This window comes from Carassius auratus, chromosome 11 (genome assembly GCF_003368295.1).
Source record: "Carassius auratus strain Wakin chromosome 11, ASM336829v1, whole genome shotgun sequence".
Taxonomy (NCBI): Eukaryota; Metazoa; Chordata; class Actinopteri; order Cypriniformes; family Cyprinidae; genus Carassius; species Carassius auratus.
Genome location: NC_039253.1, coordinates 12467826 through 12487773, shown reverse-complemented (window position 1 = coordinate 12487773; position 19948 = coordinate 12467826). Strand labels below are relative to the sequence as shown.

General features: G+C 36.9%; 1 protein-coding gene across 2 annotated transcripts; it reads left to right on the top strand.

Moving 5' to 3' along the window:
• Positions 1–805: 805 nt before the first annotated feature.
• LOC113111039 (protein FAM126B) lies at positions 806–15962 on the top strand. 2 transcript variants are annotated; one of them, XM_026275412.1, is made up of 13 exons: positions 806–1085; positions 5533–5615; positions 6360–6417; positions 6648–6752; positions 7732–7911; positions 8001–8081; positions 9012–9127; positions 9478–9573; positions 9805–9921; positions 10294–10381; positions 10838–10988; positions 11705–11839; positions 14898–15962. In XM_026275412.1, the coding sequence occupies exons 3-13, from the start codon at positions 6367–6369 to the stop codon at positions 15488–15490; spliced, it is 1713 nt and encodes a 570-aa protein (XP_026131197.1). In that variant the 5' UTR covers positions 806–1085; positions 5533–5615; positions 6360–6366; the 3' UTR covers positions 15491–15962. The 2 variants fall into 2 exon arrangements, with proteins under 2 accessions (XP_026131197.1, XP_026131198.1); XM_026275413.1 differs by lacking the exon at positions 11705–11839 and having other exon boundaries at positions 808–1085.
• Positions 15963–19948: the final 3986 nt, after the last annotated feature.

Genomic DNA, 19948 nt, shown 5'->3' with positions numbered 1-19948 from the left:
AACAACAATAATGATAAATACTAACCAATAATTTATTATATTTTGTAAAACAAACAATTTTGTAAATTTTAATTAGTTTTTTCATATGCCATAGCTATGCATGACTACACACTAAACAAATGCAGCCATGCTGAATGCATCTAAATTTTCAGTCAAGTAATCAATGCATATGTTAATGAAACAATTAGGCTATATTTTATTCCCTGACAACAACAAGCTGCTTATTTCTTCAAGTATATTCATAATATAATATCTGATACTAATGCTTACATGTGTTTCATGCAATTTATATTTGGGGCTTTAAAGGTTAGTTCATCTAAACATAAATTCAGTCATTATTTACTCACCTCCATGCTGTTCAATCCTTGTAAAACCTGTTTTTACAGGAGTCAAAAAAACCAAATATACTGTAACGTTATTGTCTAGCGGCTTACACCTTTAGCAAATCAACATCCTATATTAATTAGTAATTTTAGTAATTACATTTTAATTATTTAGTTAATTGTTAATTAAATAGTCATTTTCGATACTATTTAGGGCAGACAGGGTAAATAGTAAACACATTGGGATGCAGGGATAGTCTCTTTGATAGGAACTCGAATGACGAGATCGATGACGCGTGTCACCTGTCTTAACTCAAGCACGGGTCACCTTTTCACCTGACCAATCGAGTCTTTGAGATCGAGCCCACGACTCGACTGGCCAATAGCAGCGCAGCGCGGTGATCACCGGTCAGCTCACCACTCACCGCACTGCGCAGCTATTGGCCAGCCGCGGCGAGGGCTCGATAAGAGAGACTCAATTGGTCAGGTAAATAGCTGCAAGTTGGCAGGAAGAGCTAGAGAGCGGAGATACATGATGATATCAACGCGGCTGTGATCCTTTTCGTCTGGCAAACGGAAGGCCTTTTTAACTAATCGATTCCTTGATATTAATAGAAATGGTCTGGTGGGATTGTACAAGTATTGTTCTGCCTGATTTTAAAAGGGGTCGTTGTGTCGGGTCTGTCCTTTAAGGCGCATTGCAGCTTTGCTCAAGGACTCTAGTGATCATCTGCAGCATCCGGAGGAGTCCATATCCTGCTGGTATGTGATTCAGAACCATAGCACTGATACAATCTGTATGTATGAGCATAGATGAGCATGTTTGGAGCATCTGAACCACATGCGGTGGAAGATGACGCTGATTCGCTTATATTTAGGCCGAATGATTATTAAATATATTTATTCAATTACGTTTATGGTTACTAAAAAGTTAACAACATGTCATATATATTGCAGAGGTTATTTGAATAACACGTTTAGACTTGTGTTATGATAGAAGGTAACAAACATATAACCATGCTTCTTGATTTCTCTTTTAAATAATAATTATAAACTAAACAAAATATTTATTTCTGTATATATTAAAATAAACATTAGGACATTAAACATTAGGTCCGAGAAACATCCAGATAGTCGTGGGCTTGATATAGGTTATTTCTCGAAAACTTAAAATATATCAAATTATTAGTAGAGGTTTGTACCTTATCGATGATTGGGTTGTCATTATGTGCTCTTTTGTAATGTTAAAATACAATTTTATAATCTTTTATAAAATATTTTATAATATTTGTTAAATATTGTATACAACAATTTTTATAATATTTATAGTATTTATTCTGAATGGTTAACTAAAATAAACACATGATTATAAATAATAATAAGCATCTCCAGCTATGCATTTACACTTAATGTACACTTACTCCCGTTTATTGACTTTTAGTGCTGTATCTTTAACCTATAAGAGTAAAAAATATGTAATATTTTTCAGTCTTGGGTCACGGGCTGCCATGTTTTTTGTTTCAAAGGATTACTATTATTGTGTGTATGTGTGTGTGTGTTGTTGATAAAACTAATAAATTGATTTAGCTGAATCAATTCTAATAGTCTTGTGATTTTGGAAGGCTCTAAATAAAAAACAGTAACAAAAAGTAAAAACAGAAAGTGATGCACACTAGGTCTGAATGCCTAATATTTTTTATAAATCTAGATAAATATATTATTTTAGCAGTTTTTATAAATGTTACAATTTTAAAGAAACAAGCGCTGTTTAGTTTTAGCATAACGGTTTGGCCTAGCTCATCTAACTTTTTAAGGTATTTTTCAATATGCATTATCTATTTTCTGGAAACCTTTACGCCACACACACATTGGCATTATTCCAACTTCTGGCATAACACCAGTTTTAAATCTCATGCACAAAGTGAAGTGATTTGATTTCAGAAAGGCACACCTATAAACCAGCTGTATGAAGTTTGCAACCCCCCCCCCCCACACACACACACACACAAACACAGAAGCACCAGTGTTGAGAGCAGGAAGTGGTGTTCACTGAAAAACCACAGTCAAATGACACAGGAAGGATGGCAGAAATCACTGGGGCATGATTCGCCACTGATTTAACCCTAGAGTAATTCTTTAATCAACCAAATTGGTCTTTTTGTCTTCGACACAGAGTTGTTTTTATCTCAGAGGAGCTGAATCGTGACCCTTGCCGAGGACTTGTTTTCTGTGCAGCCCAGAGATTTGTCTGGACGAGATTAGACACCATCTGGCTAATTTGACAGGATTGAGATGTATTTTACACTGTCAGAACAAAATAACTATTGGTGTGTTAGAATGCATGCGTTTAGGAATGCATATGTTTTGTTAATGAGTCCATATGTTTCACTTGAGTGTTTGTCCCTTACTAGGGTAACAGCGTCAGCTGTGGGTGTCTGATGAGATTTTGAGCGTCAGCTCAGGTGAATTGTGTGTCTGTGGCAGTTTGGAGTGCGTTTGGGAGTATGTTGCACAACCCATTTAACAATGACCTTTCTGTTGCGTCCCGCTGCAGCCGATCATAGTAACCTCTGCTTGTTGAATGCTTACTACTTTGATCTCCGTTCAGTGAAATCACCTCTCATTTTCCCTCTTCTTGTCTCTTTACACTAAGCTCTTTTCACAATGGCTATTTTAGGTCTCGGGGGACTGTTTACACTTAATTATCTGGCACTGAATCTTGTAAGCTTCTTACCCGTTGGCAAGGGTTGGAGAGCAGGCGTGCTAACCGTGTAGCATTCACACAGCAGAGGAATGTTTTGGTGTTGAGGCTTCTGTGTAAAGAGGGGAGTGTCTCTTGTGAGGGGAGCGTTGACTGCTATTTTGTTGCAGACATGCTGCATTTTTCAAATATTTTAGACCAAGTTTTTTACAGCCTCAGGATAAACTTTCATTTTTGACTTGGGAGGCTCTAAACTGAATGAGTGGTTCCAGCATCACGTTTTAAGGTTCAAATTAATTTTTTGAGGGAAACATGCATTTTGTGTATTTTAGAGTATATTTCCAGCTCTTGCATATTTACCTAATAAATAAAATGAACAAACGCAATCTGTTTGTCTACACATTTTGTTAAGCATTAAAGCATGAGAAGTCTTTTGATTTAATATATACTGTGTATTTAAAATGACACAGCATGTCTGCTGTAAGTGGTCACTGTCAAAATTACAAAATTACAATTACTAAATGTAATTTAGTAACAAGTGTAGCACAAGTGTTTTCAACATTGATATTAAAGAAATGTTTCTTGAGCTGCAAATCAGCATATTAGAATGATGTAATAAATGCTGAAAGTTCAGGTTTGCTATCACAGGAATAAATTACAATTTAAAATATATTAAAATAAACCTGTTACTTTAAATTGTAATAATGTCATAGTATTACTGTTTTACTGATACATTTTGATGAATCAAATAAATGCAGCCTTGGTGAGCATAAAAGATTTCATTCAAACATTTTTTTACTTACAATAAATGTTTGAACACGTACAAATAATTTAGCTACACAACATCTGCAATACTGGTCATATTCTTAATGAATCTTAATGGAATGGATTAAAACAACTTTTTAAAAAAAGTAAACAAGTCGTAGTTTAAGTTTTAACTGTTAAATGTTAATGTGCAATTAATATGAAATCATAAAAACAGTATTTGTATAATTACTGTAATAATGAATAAATAATACATTTTCTTGTTAGAGATTTGTTTAAAGTGGGTGTGTGTTACTTGTACAAGAATATAACCTTAAAGGTTACAATTAACAGCAGAGCAGGCTTTCTAATTCTAATTATATTATTTTTCTTCTTCAATTCATTGCTAAAATAGGCCTACAATAATTTACACAGTGGCTGTTTTCATGACATATTTATTAAATAATTAAGAGTTAACTACAGGTTAAGTAAACTCTGAATATATATACACAAATATATATTTAGTGAAATGCCCATTCATTTGTTTTTCTAGTGAGCTGTGCATCCTGATTGATTTGGTCAATGACTTTGTGACATTTTTTACGAGCTGTTTATTGACATCTTCCAACAGTTGATGAAACACTGAGATATTAAATGTTGCGTGAGATGTTAATTAAGTGTTATAACAAGTAGTAAAGAGTAAGCGATGATCACGTTCACTCACGCTCCATGCTGCTGTTTGAACCGTCTGTCATGCCGTATCAAAGTTTGTCAAAATGGTAGTTATTGTTTGAATTTCATGATAAAATGGACAGAATTTGACACTGTTTCTTAAAAGTAACAATTATTGGAAGGGAGGCAAGCTTTATGTGTGTGTATATGTACAGTATGTATACATGCAAAGTTTAAAGATTCTGTATGTAAGTTTTTGACTCTACTAAAGCATAGAAATTCCATAACATGTTTGCATATATTTAAGAAACATACTTAACATATTTATCTGAAAAACAATGCCACAGTCACTTATTCTCCTTTGAAAATGTGTGTTCCGGGCCAGAATATCACTCTCTGTTTTGGATTGTGAAACCCGCCCACTGCCAGTTTACCCAATTGTATTTCAGCATCCCGGATTGTCAGTTGGCAGAAAACACAGCATATTTAATTTCATTAATTGTCAAGTGCGCTCTTTCCTGTTGGTGTTGTCACTCTGGCAACCTACGTGTACATCAAGTCTGTGGAGGAGGGGCCGGATGAAAAAAAACCCTCTTCATTATTTTGAATTTGGACTGCAATACCTAGTTCAACCACTCGGTGTCAATCTCACATACAGGACCTTTAAATGACAGCATATAACATTAGCTGTAAGTGCAGTTACCTCTGCTTCCTCTGGACTGTATTAAAAAATGTCTCCACAGCACAAGCAGGATTGTGGATGTTGCCAGATTTTGTTTAGCGTGTAAAGCATCTGTTCTGTTCACCTCAGATTCACTCCCAAACTCCCAACGCAGCACTGCTGTCTAATCAGAGCACAGCACTCTCTCTCACAACACACCGCCAAACACAGAGCCTGCCATTTTAAGAGGTGCACACAAACATGCATAAACACAGATGTCCTGTATTAGGATTGAATGGGGTAACACCTGTGTGTGTGTTTGCAATATTAAACATGAGCCAACAGTTGCTGTAGTAACCGTGATGCTTGTGTGTCAGGCAGGTGTGAGAGCTTTCTTATGAGCGGGATGTGTGTCGTCTTTTTATCTGCAGGCTGTTTGACCAGAGATCAAGAGACATGGAGAATCTGAGCCACATCTCTCCTTATCTACACTTCTGAGCTGGGTTTGAGGCAGGTGAGCCAAAATGAACACTAAAATGGTCTGGCCAATTTGCACATATTAAAACAATCTGGTCTTAGATGGTTTATGCTTATTCATCAAGAAATCCTGTGGAAAAACGGTATCACGGTTTCCACAAAAATATCGTGCAGCATAACTGTTAAATTGATAATAAAAGAAAATTACATTTACAACCATTACTCCAGTCGTCAGTGTCACATGATCCTAATAAATCATTTCTTTTTATTGTCAGTGTGCTGCTTGATGTTTTTGTGGAAGCCATGATACTGTTTTTTTCAGGATGTTTGATGAATAGAAAATTCAAAAGAACGGCAATTATCTGGAATAGAAATCTTTTGTAACATTATAAACAATCCCTTCTGATCAAATTTAATGAATAAAAGCATTAATTTCTTTAAAAATCTTACTAACCTCAAACATTCAAGATCAAACGTTTTTTTAAAGATCAAATTAATTATTAATAAATTAAGTCCAAGACAAGTGTGTCTAAACCATAGACTCATAATAGTGTCAGAGAAAATAACATTAAAACTAGCCATAAAACTGATTTGCATCACTTAATGGAATAATGCAAAATACTGTATATTTTCATGGTTGATGAGAAAAGAAATTTGCCGGGCAAATGTTTTAAATTCAATGATATTGACATTGTGGTAAAAAGTTAATTTTGGGTCATGCTTTTGATGCAAGAGTGGTAATAATCTTCATTTATGACATATTTCTTTTCTTTTCTCTCAGGAGGACCATGCTCTGCTCAGAGCGTGGCGTGGTGGAGGAATGGCTCTCAGAGTTCAAGGTGAGAGATTTGACATCCTTACAGGGTTTAATTTGACATTTTTTATATAGCTCACTCAAATTAAGCCCCCCCTTCCCAAGTGATCTGAGCGCAGTGTCCCATTAACCACATTTGGTTTTGGAATCTCAGAACTTAATGGAGGAATATTTTCAGCCTCCAAGTTAATTCAATTCCAGGCCGATTCAGGTTAAGGCTGCTTAGTCATGACAACCACGGTTTCTCCTCTTTAGACGTTACCTGAGGATCAAATCCGCAGCTATTCTGGCAGCCTGCGTCTGAAGAAAGCTCTTGTACCTGCTCTCTATGCTGTTATTCAGGAGCAGCCCATCAGTGAGGTATGATCAAGTGCTTCAGACACTGCACAGAAGGTTTGAAAAGGCATGATTGAGATAGGACTAGATTGATTTATTCTGACTTTTCAGCGTTGTTATCATTACCTGAAAAATTAAAACGATCAAAAATCTTTTTCATTAATGCTGAATTTAAACTACAAATATTATATGAAGCACTTAAGCTTAAAAAAACGTAAAATTTGAAATGCTAATTGGAATTAAATACCATATTTTCCGGACTATAAGTCGCACTTTTTTTTCATAGTTTGGCTGGTCCTGCGACTTATAGTCAGGTGCGACTTATTTATCAAAATTAATTTGACATGAACCAAGAGAAATGAACCAAGAGAAAACATTACCGTCTACAGCCACAAGATGGCGCTCTATGCTGCTCTGTGCTCCTGTAGTCTACACTGAAGACATAGAGCGCCCTCTCGTGGCTGGAGATGGTAATGTTTTCTCTTGTTGCTTGGTTCTAAATAAATGCAATTTATAATCCAGTGCGACTTATATATGTTTTTTTCCTCATCATGACGTATTTTTGGACTGATGCGACTTATAGTCCGAAAAATACGGTAAGTGCTAAAATGACTGAAACTGAATTTAAAAAAGAAAGCTAAAAAGAAATATAAAAATGAAAAATGCATATAAAACTGAAAATCCGAAAAATGTTAGAATAAAAGCAAATTCAAAATTTACAACATAACATAACATTACAACGTAACATAATTTCCCATTTCCAATTTTAATTGTATTTGATCATGATTTTGATCATTTCATATTTAGTATTATTTAATATAATTTCATATCATATTATAATATATCAGTTTAATTTTTATAGTTTGACTTAAATATGCTACTTCCTAAGCTTGTGTTTTTTTTTGTATTATTCATGTTGCAAGGAAGTGTTGCTCTCGGTTCCTGTGTCCCACACTGTCTCTTTTACTTTGTCACTGTGTTCTTTGTGTCTCTTCCTCTCTAGCTGTTGGCTCCGGTGTGTCATCAGTTGTTTGAGTTGTACCGGAGCTCAGAGGAGGGTTTGCGTCGGTTTACTCTGCAGTTCCTGCCTGAGCTCATCTGGGTGTACTTGCGGCTTTCTGCCAGCAGAGAGCGCTACCGGAACGGCTGCGTGGAAGCCCTGCTACTGGGGATCTATAACCTGGTGAGAGATTGCTGATTGGCATTACCTGCATTTTCCTGAAATTCAGCATCTAAAGTAGACATACACTATCTGTACGTCTTGTGTTACAGGAAATTGTGGACAGTAAAGGAAATGGAAAGCTGCTGTCATTCACCATACCATCTCTCTCCAAGCCTTCAATATACCATGAGGTAAGAAGTGGAGTAAAATACAAACACTTTTAAATCGGATCTGTATAGAATGTCTGAGCTACAGGGGGTATCAGTGTCAAATCAATGAAGATGATGTTTTCTGTTATTATGCACACAAAACACTGATCTTCTCTCATTTCACAGGATACAGGAAAGTTAAAAATTACCGTATTTTCCGGACTATAAGTCGCACTTTTTTTCATAGTTTGGCTGGTCCTGTGACTTATAGTCAGGTGCGACTTATTTATCAAAATTAATTTGACATGAAACGAGAGAAATGAACCAAGAGAAAACATTACCGTCTCCAGCCGTGAGAGGGCGCTCTATGCTGCCAGAGATTCTGCACACTCGTGGCTGTAGACGGTAATGTTTTCTCTTGGTTCTTGGGTCTAAATAAATGCGACTTATAGTCTGGTGCAACTTATATATGTTTTTTTCCTGGTCATGACGTATTTTTGGACTGATGCGACTTATACTCAGGTACGACTTATAGTCCGAAAAATACGGTAATGCGTCAAACCTCCAAAAGGCTAGAAAGCCTGGTGTTTTACAAAAGGGCTTCTTTGATGATTTCTAGGGTGTTCTGGGAGCAGCTAAATCGGAGTAAACCATTGGGTTTGCTGGTTTAACTTTGTATTAGGTTAAAATAGTACAGTTGCTATGGTCCGGTCAAATGAACCTTAATTGAACTCTCAGTAATTAACAAAAAACTAAAACTATTGTTTTTATTGACATTATATATTTATTACTTTTGCTTTTGTATGTATATACATATACAGAATTTCAATCAACACATCACTGGTTAACCTGTATTTCTCATTTCCTAAGGCTGTAAAAGCATTTAACATGAACATATACAATACATTTTCTTTGTGAGCATTACATGAATAACTAGCCGAATTGCTAAGTGATTTCTTCCATTTACCGCAGCCATCCAGTCTGGGGTCCATGGCGTTAACCGAGGGAGCCCTGAACCAGCACGACCTCATCCGGGTGGTGTACAGCGGTCTGCTGTCCCAGAGAGAGACATTTACCTCACAAAACAGGTGATTTGATGATGGATGAAGTAGATTTGATGTGTGGAATATTTCTAGGCATCTGATTAATCGGCCGCTGGGCCGTTTTATCGCCGTGACTCAGCGGTTTATTTTTTTCCTGCAGGTTGAAATGGGTTGTAATGATTTCTCAGCATTTTGATTTCATTAAACCGCTGCTGGAGCTTCTTGACAGCGATATCCGTGCAGATGTAGTGTGATTTGTTATTACCGTTCCACCGGCTAGATGCACGGCGACAGTCGCTGACTCATAATGTACCGCCGTCTGATTCGTCGTTGTAAAATTATGCAGATGTCAAGAGTGGGGGTGTGCAACAGCAGCATGTGTTTGTCTCCTGCAGGTTTGAGGTGCTGTCTTTTCTGATGCTCTGCTACAACTCAGCTGTGGTCTTTATGCCTGCGTCCTCCCACCAATCGGTTTGCAGAATGAGCACACGGTAAGGGGCGCCAGAGTTGGGAACGTCTCGCCCTGTTTTCCTCACTCCCCTTCTCTCTCTCTGAAATTTCTTGCTGGAGCAGGCAGAGATTGAATGATTAAATGGATTAAATGGAATACTGATTTAGAGCGAGAGAGCAAGGGAGTTCTGTGGCGGGTCACAGCATTAGCATAAAGACCTCCAAATAAACATGTCATTAACGATTCTCTCTGAATGGCTCTCGTTATGCAGACTGTGTGTGAGCGGTTACCCGCGGCAGCAGCAGAAGTCGTGGAAGGAGCCGTGTAACCGTGTACGACTGGAGCCAGAGTTTATGGTGCAGATGCTGACTGCTGTTTACCACGCCATGTAAGTTGCCATGCTTATTAGCATGCCTGTTGTTGGCATATTTGCTTTTTATTAGCATTTATAAAGCACATATTCTGCATGACCATACGTATTCTACATCCATAATCCTACCAAATGCCTAAACTTAACAACCACCTTACTAACTATTAATAAGCTAAACTATTTTAAATAAATGCTTTCTATTTATCAAATAATTCTGAAAACAATATCATGTTTTCCACAGAAATCAGAAATGTGTATTTCTGTGCAACATTAAAGTTTTCTTTTTACATTAGTAGGAGAAGGAAATGTCTTGTATATTTAATTCCTGTTAATTCTCAATTAAGGATTTGATTGGTGTGCTAATGATCTCATCTGCATGATGATCAACAGTTATAATGGGCAGTGGGATCTGGGGAGGGAAGCTTTGGATGACATCCTCTACCGAGCACAGCTAGACCTCCATGCCCAGCCATTACTGGTAAAAGTCATTTATTACAGTACACTTGGGGAAAATACAGTGGGCTCTGAATGGCTTTTTAAGATTTAATTTAAACGTGGAAAAAACAGTGTCTTTGAAAGTTAAAGCGATTAAATACTACAACATACTTGTAAATAGCAGAAGAAATATTAAAGATTCTGCATTATTTCTAAATAAACGATCAAATAAGTACATTTCAGTTTCACATCAAACAAGCAAAGACTGACTGATATGAAATTCTTCGTAAAGATGGTCCAATGTTTTTGTCTTGAAACGTTTTCACTGGTTGTCTTTTAGACTCTTAATGTACTGAACTAGTGAAGTCAGATTTGTGTTTTTTTGTACATGAACCTGCCTCCATGATTTATGAAGCAACTTTTAAATAACAATTCTTAATGGAAATTGACCGTTGTTGTTTGTCATTGTCGGAAATTGTCGTTGACCCCTCATCCTCAGGTGGCGAATGCAATTAGGCGCTCACTTCCGTCCCGTCCTCCGGAGGGTTCGCGGAACCTTTTGGAGGTGGAAGTAACGCCTGCCGGGAGATGCATCTCACAGGCAGCTGTCACTGCCGCCTCCATTCGTCGCCTCCGCTGGAAACGAGAGGGTATGCAACATATTCACACACGTTTGTTTTTGTGATAAGTGGGGACACCCCATTGGCATAATGGTTTTTATACGGTACAAACTGTATATTCTGTCGCCCTTCACCAACCCTACACCTAACCCTAACCCTCACAGGAAACTTTGTGCATTTTTACTTTCTCAAACAAACTCATCCTGTATGATTTATAAGCGTTCTCATATGTCCTCATAAGTCACCATCTCCTTGTAATACCTGTGTCATACCCATGTCATTATACAGAGTTGTGTCCTGATATGTCACAAAAACAAGAGCACACACACACAGTTACACAAAAAACTTTGGTAGTGCTTTAGGGACAATTCTCACTGTTACCTAGTTGTTTATTAGCATACATATTACTGAGATATTGGCTGTTTATTAGTACGTCTAAATCACATATTAATGGCTGATTCTGCTAACCTTATACCTAAACCTAGTAGTTACCATACTAATAAATACAAAAACACTAATACAAACAAGGAGTTGTTAATGGTGAGAATTGTTTCCCAAATTAAACTCAAATGACAGTCATCTTTTCATTTTGCTTATTTTCTTTCATGATCACAAAAATTATAATGAGAACTTGAACATCCTCATCAGTCCCGCCATTCAAGCATCGGGAAAAAGTGGCCATTTTTGTGTGTGAAATTTTCCGTCTGTCAGCATCATGTTCAGTACGCTCACTGTCTTCACCTCAGATTGTTTTGATTTCTCAACCACGACTGAATTCTACGCCTCCATGACCCCCAGCCGATACACCCCCCTGGAGAGACCAGACAGTCCTGTGGCACGTGGGCGGATAAAGTGCACCATTCACCTAACCTTGCAAGGGGGTAGGCGGGGCTCAGGAACATCTCATTATTAGACAGTCTGTGCACAAGCCCTGTCCTTCTTGGCCATAGAAAGTGTTGATTGGCCCTACAGATTAAACTAACCCCATTGCATGGAAAACTTCCTTCTGCTTGTTTTTAGTGTCTCCACATACCTTTGTGTTGTTTTGTGATCATTTGTGTTTAACCTTTTTTATTTACATTGAGTTTACAGTGCTTGCAAGGCAAGATAGAATGACATCCCTCTTTTTTTTCCTTCTTTACAAATTTCTGCAAACCACTCAGTGTATAGGTTATTTCAAATATTATTTAATATTTGCATACAAAATTGTGATTGATCTTGCATTGGTGTGTTCAGGTTAAGTTGGTATGATCAAATGTATTTGCAAATTGACTGCACATGAATACCACCATCATATCATAATTACCAATAACAACAAGTTAAAGCTTTATTATTTTTTTCTGATAATAGGATCAAAATTTTATTTTGTCTAATATGAATGAAAAATTACTGAACATGTGCATCAATTACACTGTACATCTCATGTGCATCCTTTGCTCTTCATTAAGTTGCGTTAATGCTTGAAAGCTTTCTGTCTTTGTTGGGAAGTGAAAAAGAGAGGGAAAATTATATGTCCAGCACATCCATTTTATTCCAACCAAACTCACTTATGTTTCCAAACTTGGAAGTATGAACTTCTGACTTGAACGCAGCATTATATCGTACACTACTGTGCAAAAGTAATGTATTGTAATGTATTTTAAAGAAGTCTCTTATGCTCACCAAGGATGCATTTTTTTTTAAATACAGGAAAGGCAGTCATATTAAATATTTGTACATTTTAAAATGTTTACATTATTACTATTATTGTTATTAAGAAATGCATGTTATTTACGTGATACTATAGCGATCATTCTAATATGCTAATTTGCTTAAGATACATTTTTTTAGTTTTTTTTTTATTATTATCAGTGTTGAAAAAAGCCGTACTGCTTAATATTTTTGTGGAAATCATGATAACATTTCTTTTCCCCATGATTTTTTAATGAATAGAATGTTCAAAAGATTAGCTTTTTTGTGAGTATTTTATTGTGATCAACTTAAAGGGTTAGTTCACTGAAAAATTAAAATTATGTCATTTAATAACTCACCCTCATGTCTTTCAGAACCGGTAAGACCTCATTTCATCTTTGGAACACAGTTTTAAGATATTTTAGATTTAGTCCGAGAGCTCTCAGTCCCTCCATTGAAGCTGTGTGTACGTTATACTGTCCATGTCCAGAAAGGTAAGAAAAACATCATCAAAGTAGTCCATGTGACATCAGAGGGTCAGATAGAATTTTTTGAAGCATCGAAAACACATTTTGGTCCAAGAATAGCAAAAACTATGACTTTATTCAGCCATGTCTTCTCTTCCGTGTGTGTTGTGAGAGAATTCAAAACACAGCAGTTTGTCATATCCGGTTCGTGAACGAATCATTCAATGTAACCGGATCTTCTTTTAACAGTTCACCAAATCGAACTGAATCATTCGATGTAACCAGATCTTTTTGAACCAGTTCACCAAATCGAACTAAATCGTCTGAAACGGTTCACGTCTCCAATATGCATTAATCCACAAATGACTTAAGCTGTTAACTTTTTTAACATGGCTGACACTCCCTCTGAGTTAAAATAAACAGTACACTGACTGAACTGCTGTGAAGAGAGAACTGAAATGAACACCGAGCCAAGCCAGATAATGAACAAAAGATTGACTCGTTCTAGAGTCAAGAACCGTTTAGGTCAGACGCGTCCGATTCGAGAACCGTGGAGCTGATGATACTGCGCATGTGTGATTCAGCATGAAGCAGACCAACACAGCGCATCTGAACCGAACTGATTCTTTTGGTGATTGATTCTGAAGTGATTCTGTGCTAATGTTATGAGCCCAGGTAAAACGAAGGCTTGAATCAAGGGCAATCATCACCAATGACGTCATTACTTCGAGCGCAAAAGAACCAGTGAACTGTTTTCTTCAACTGGTTTATTGAATCAAACTGTCCGGAAGAACCAGTTCGCGGAAAAGAACCGAACTTCCCATGACTACTGGTGATCCGAAAACAGATGCAACCGGTTCTTGACTTAGCAGTTTGTTTTAACTCCGATGGAGTGTCAGCCACATTAAAAAAGTTAACAGCTTCAGTCATTTGTGGATTAATGCGTATTGGAGACGTGAACCGTTTCAAACGATTCAGTTCGATTTGGTGAACTGGTTCAAGAAGATCCGGTTACATCGAATGATTCGTTCGGGAACCGGATATCACAAACTGCTTTGTTTTGAACTCTCTCTCACAACAGACACGGAAGAGAAGACACTGCTGACTAAAGTCATAGTTTTTGCTATTTTTGGACCAAAATGTATTTTCGATGCTTCAAAAAATGTTTTAACTGACCCTCTGATGTCACATGGACTACTTTGATGATGTTTTTCTTACCTTTCTGAACATGGACAGTATAACGTACACACAGCTTACACACATAGGTCTTACAGGTTTGGAACGACATGAAGGTGAGTTATTAATGACATACTTTTTATTTTTGGGTGAACTATCCCTTTAATTTAATGCAAGCTTACTGAGTATAAGTATGCAGAAAAAAAAAAACTCACCTAAAACTGTTGAACTGTAGTGCATTTACATTGGTGAATCATCTCATTAGAGTTCGCCAACAAAATTGTGCCCCTGAGCTTGAGTTTCTCCCTTGTTCTCATGTGTATGAGTAGAAGTGAAAGGAGTGAATGGAGTCTAGTGTATCCGCAGCTTTACACTTCAAAGACAGTGTCATGTTGTTTTCTATCAGCTGCGCAGGAAAATCAATACAAGACGCGTGCTGAGTGTCAAAGCAGCTGCGATGCAGCATTTCACTGAGACACATCCAAAAGCCTGAGCTTACTTCTAAGCTCACCTAACACTGTTCTTTTGCTGCCTTGCAAGCGCTGGTATTTCCTCTAGGAAATGCAAATCTAGGTAATCCAGCTTTCTGTTTTCTCTGTCTCATTGTTCCCTCACTGTGTTTTAGATGCCGATGGTGTGAGCTGTGGAGAGGACTCTTTTGACCCAGATGAAGGGTTTTCCTCTGGGGCTTCCAGCAGCAGCCAGCCCAGCAGCGTGAAACGAGACTGGGTCATAACGGGCGTTCGACCTTTCCGAGATCCTGGGGCCAGACAGAGGGAGAGCACTTCGGCCGACACCAGAGCTGCTCTGCGAAGCCTCCACCAACGGCATCAGTCCCCTCCTCCTGCCATCAGTCTCCGTACTGCAGAAAGCAGTCGCAGCCCGAGTCCCAGTGCTCCCAGACGCTTTCTGGACCCACATTACATCCCTCCCTTCACTGATGCGCCGCCTAAAACAAGCAGCACATCTTCTAGCAAGTCTCTTGACTGTACCGGCCTAAACGGCTCATCCGGACCTACAGATAGTCTTTCGCTGGGAAGCCTCAGTGCAGACAGAGCACATTATCTGTCAGCCATCAGCTTGCAGGATGAACGACTAGGGCGAGCGACGCGGAGCCAGGATCTCCTGTCCCCCGGGAGTCCGTTCTCCTCTGGAAGCCCACTGTCCAAACAGTCTCGATCACCCAGTTTTAATATGCAGATTATATCACAGGTGTAGAGTGATTTTGCTGGGCTGTTTGTGTGTGTGTGTGTGTGTGTGTATGTGTGTGTGTGCATGAGGATATGGAAGTTTATTTCTGCCGTGGGATCAAATAAATAAATAAAGGTAATAAAGACTTTTTATCGCATAATTCTGACCTCGTTTCAAAATTCTGATGCAATATCTGACAATTCATATTTTTATCACATAGTTTTGTTTTTATATCTCAATTCCAAATGTTTTTCTGTATATAAACTCAAATATAAGAGATATAATTCACAGCGAAATTTGTGTGGATAACTAGCAAGATATCTTGTGAGATATAAACTTGTAAATGAGGTCAGAATTGAGAGATAAAGTCATAATGAACTTTTATTTTTATGTCACGATGTAAAAAACTAAATTGCAAGAGATAAATTCAGAATTCGGACAAAAAAAGTCATAATTATGAATTGTGAACTCTATTTACTAGATTTTCAAGATTCTGCGCCAAAAAAAAAAGATTTGCGAGAAATTCAGAAATGAGAGATATAAGCTTGCAATTCCAAGGAAGTCTCCATTATCATTTTTTTTTATTTTGTGTAAGAAGAAAAAAAGAATTGCAAGATGTAAACTCATAATTACAAGAAAAATAAAACCAGAATTGTGTGATATATAAATTTGCAAATGCAAAAAAAAAAAAGATTTTTTAATTAAAAAGTCAAAATTTCTATATTTATTTACTTTTGTGATGGAGAAGCTTCCATTTGAGTGAGTGAGTGAGAGAGAGAGAGAGAGAGAGAGAGAGAGAGAAGCAGAAATGTTAACATGCATGCATACAAGCATGTTGTCTTACGGTGCGGTGCGCGTGTGTGAATGTGTTCGAATGAGGGTGCACTTGTACACTTTTATTTGATCACTACATTATGCACTTGGGTTCAGTTTGGAGGAAATATTTGTTTTGCACAAGGGACACATTCAAGTGCACATGATTTGAGACTGTTTTAAATGTGCCATACAAACATACAATAACAACACGGTGTAACTTAAGAGGAACAAACATTACCGTATCAGAGCAATGAACTTCAACAACCGACAATCACGGTCAATGCATAGAGAAAGGCCTGATGGTGCATGATCCAAAGAGTTTTATCCAACCCAGCTGTATTGTAGGTCATCCTCAAGGAATCCTCTTCCACGTCTCTGTTTCAGTTTGTGCTGATTGAGTCTGCTTAACAGTTGCCTGTGCTCTTCACCCACCATAGAAAATAAATTGTGTGGACTGCCTCAATAAAACGCTATGTCGTGAATAAATAAAAAAAGTTTATGTTGTACTTTGGAACGAGTTTATATTTTAAATTGTGTATATTTGTGTAAATGATTATTGTACTATAGAAAGAGTATATGCAAACAGAATCTATACTGCTTGGACAGAGATAGAAAGCTATCTGCTGAATGGTGAATAAATGTGCTGTTCATGGGAGTGCTCTCTTGTATTTTTTTTTCTCATTAGGTATCTTGAGTTACCTAAAGGATATTTTATATTGGGATCAGTGCAATAGACTGCATATTACATTTATTATGTATAATATGGTGGCTATACAGTTGAGGTCAGAATTATTAGTCCCCATGGTAAATATGAGTAAAGAAGGCTGTGGAAATAAATTTGCATTGTTTATCATTTTGATGAAGTCCAAACTTAAATTTAAGTAAAACAACTGAAAGTTGGAGAAAATCGCATTACAATATATATATATATTTTTCTCCTATGTTAATCATTAAGCAAAACCAGAGAATTGAGTTCTGATGTGCAGAGATTCAAAAAAAAAGAAATAAATATTAGTTGAGACATGGTGAGAAAAAAGTATTTCGTAATGAGATGCATATATTGTAATAAGCACCATCAGGGCTGGGGTCAAAATAGAACTTAATAATTAAATATAAAAGTAAACCGAAATATATATATATATTTTTTTTCAAATGACAAATACAGTTACCAATGGCTATGATTTTAATAATACATTTGTCTGATTGATTTTATAGTCTCAAGCATTCGGACATCATGCAAAAGAAAATTGAGCAGTTTTACTACAATAAAAACACTGTTAATTTTTGTAAGGCTTGTGATGTCCACGTCTTTCGTTGAAGAAATTATAGTGGCTGTGTCATCTATATTTAGTTAAAAGGTGGCCAAAAACTAAACTTTAAGTGGATATTTGAATTATATGTTTGGTCAATAGCCTACAAGGATTTGATTGTCCTGGTGTAGCTGCAACTACATGGCCTTTGGCTCCCTTTGCAGGCATTTGTAAGAACATGTGATGTACATAAATTGTTTATTTTGTATTACATTATGCAGTTTAACAGTGTTATTGAATGAAAGCATATAATTATTAAACAATCAGTCATTATTGCCTCATTGTTTTTTATGTAATTCATTTTAGGTAACTTGAAAGGCTATCGTTGGCTAAGGTCTGTTTTTATGTCCACAAAAAAATATAACCTAATATTTCTTTGTAAATTATTATTTCAAGTAACAAAACCATGGTTAATTTGCAGTTTCCACGGCTACAAGAACAATGATTTTTGGTTTTATTTGTGTTGAAACCATGGCTAATTTTGGTAATGGAACATGGAAACTCAGAGACAATATTAGATTTGTTGATGGTGGTGAAATTATTAACCTCAACAGCCAAAAAAAGTTACCCAGGATTATGAATGTACCTGAAAGCATGCGTCCTAGTTAGGAGAGAATAATTTTATCAGTTGTTTATTATAATGCATGTTTACTGTTATAGTTTTTATTAATAACCATTGATAAATAGCTGATAACATTGTCTAGTGCTCTTGTGAATGTTTAAAGCATGATTAGTGAAAAATGAAACTACTATACTGAATGAAATAGCAATGACTTCTTCATGGCTAGTGTTTGCCAGTCTCATCTCATTCTGTAACCTACTTGTTCTACAGATCTGTGCACTGTGTTAAATGCTACTATTTTTGACATTGTTGATGACATTTCTGACTGATAATAATATTGTTTGTCTATACCGTTTGTATACATGGGCCTTTTTGATAATGTCAGCTTAGATTCAGGCGAAACCTGCAGTGTTGCCAGATATTGCTATTAAACAAACAAGAACCAAATTTTTTTTTACATGACATCCATACATTCATATGAGGAGTTTAACGGTAAATGAGTAATTCAGAGGACAAATTCTATTTTTGAACATTTAACGAGGTCTGGACTTTGGTGACATCACAGATGGCTACGGGCCTGCTGAAAGTGATGCACGGGATTCATTCTCACTTTTCTTTTAGGTGATGTAAAAGGGCAAAGCAGGCATTTAGACCAAAGCACTGTGAGGCGGGGGGGGGGGGGGGGGGCTTTCTAAACACATTTGTGCCCTGATTGTGTTGTTTTACTACTTTTAAAGTATAAAACATTGCTATTTACATATACATAATACACAGTGTGTTTATTTTATCATAATTTTAGGGGGAACAACCCATAAGACAATGTAGTCCTCAAGATGACTTATGAATTACAATACAAAACAAGATTTCAATGAAACGAAAACTAAAACATCTAAAAATCGACTACCCCACTTGAAATATACTTGGACAAAACAGCCCTATACAAGGGCACACAGGTTCGTTGGCCAAAGGCAGGGTGAGCATGGAGACATAAGACAAAGTATAAAAATTAGGTAATTTATTTATACACAAAAATGTTTTTGGATAGAATATGAATCAAGCCAGATACACAAATCTACAAGTTACAGAATTACCAGGAGGAGAGAAGTGACCAGCGGGGGCCTTTTGGATTTACACCTCACACCATACCCACACCACACAGTTGTGAAAGCAATACAATCAGCTAAACACAGCACTCCCGGTGGACACACTAAAAGACAACAACCTCCACTTTAAAAGTTTATACTCCTAAATGACAACATGGTTAACTGATACAAACGTCAAGACACATTTAAAATAATAATAATAATAATACTAATTCTCACTTTCATACCACAACAGAAAAATCTACTCCAAAAGGAGTTCACATACACAAAGTCGACAACTACTTGTACAATCAAAGAAAAACTAAATAAAAGAGCAGTCATATGCACCAACCGGAGGGAAAAAATGGCTGAACAAGGCCTCCCAGCTAACCCAGACAAGTTAATGAATGAATGCTCACGGCTGAATAAAAGAAAACAAGATAAAGCCCATACAAACAAAAGTTAACCAAAATAAAACCAAGACGTTTAAGAAGTTGAAGTTAAAGCAGCCATCCAACAAACACTAAAAAAAGCAGTGGTGTAGTTAGACTATTGTTGAACAATAGTCTCCAACCAAGTTACTGGAAACCCCTGGATGTGCAGTTACACCATGTAGCAAATGCATGGTCGCTCACCACGCAAGACCACAGCCACTAGCATGCTGAAAAAGGCCTAACTTATAAAACGCAACAGGAAGATGCAGCAGGCCCTATCC

Bases quoted from the DNA above. Each gene is read 5' to 3' on its own strand.
- LOC113111039 (XM_026275412.1), top strand. From the start codon at position 6,367: ATGCTCTGCTCAGAGCGTGGCGTGGTGGAGGAATGGCTCTCAGAGTTC. The intron at 7,912-8,000 runs GTGAGAGATTGC...CTTGTGTTACAG, and splicing joins TACTGGGGATCTATAACCTG to GAAATTGTGGACAGTAAAGG. The intron at 11,840-14,897 runs GTAGGCGGGGCT...ACTGTGTTTTAG, and splicing joins TCACCTAACCTTGCAAGGGG to ATGCCGATGGTGTGAGCTGT.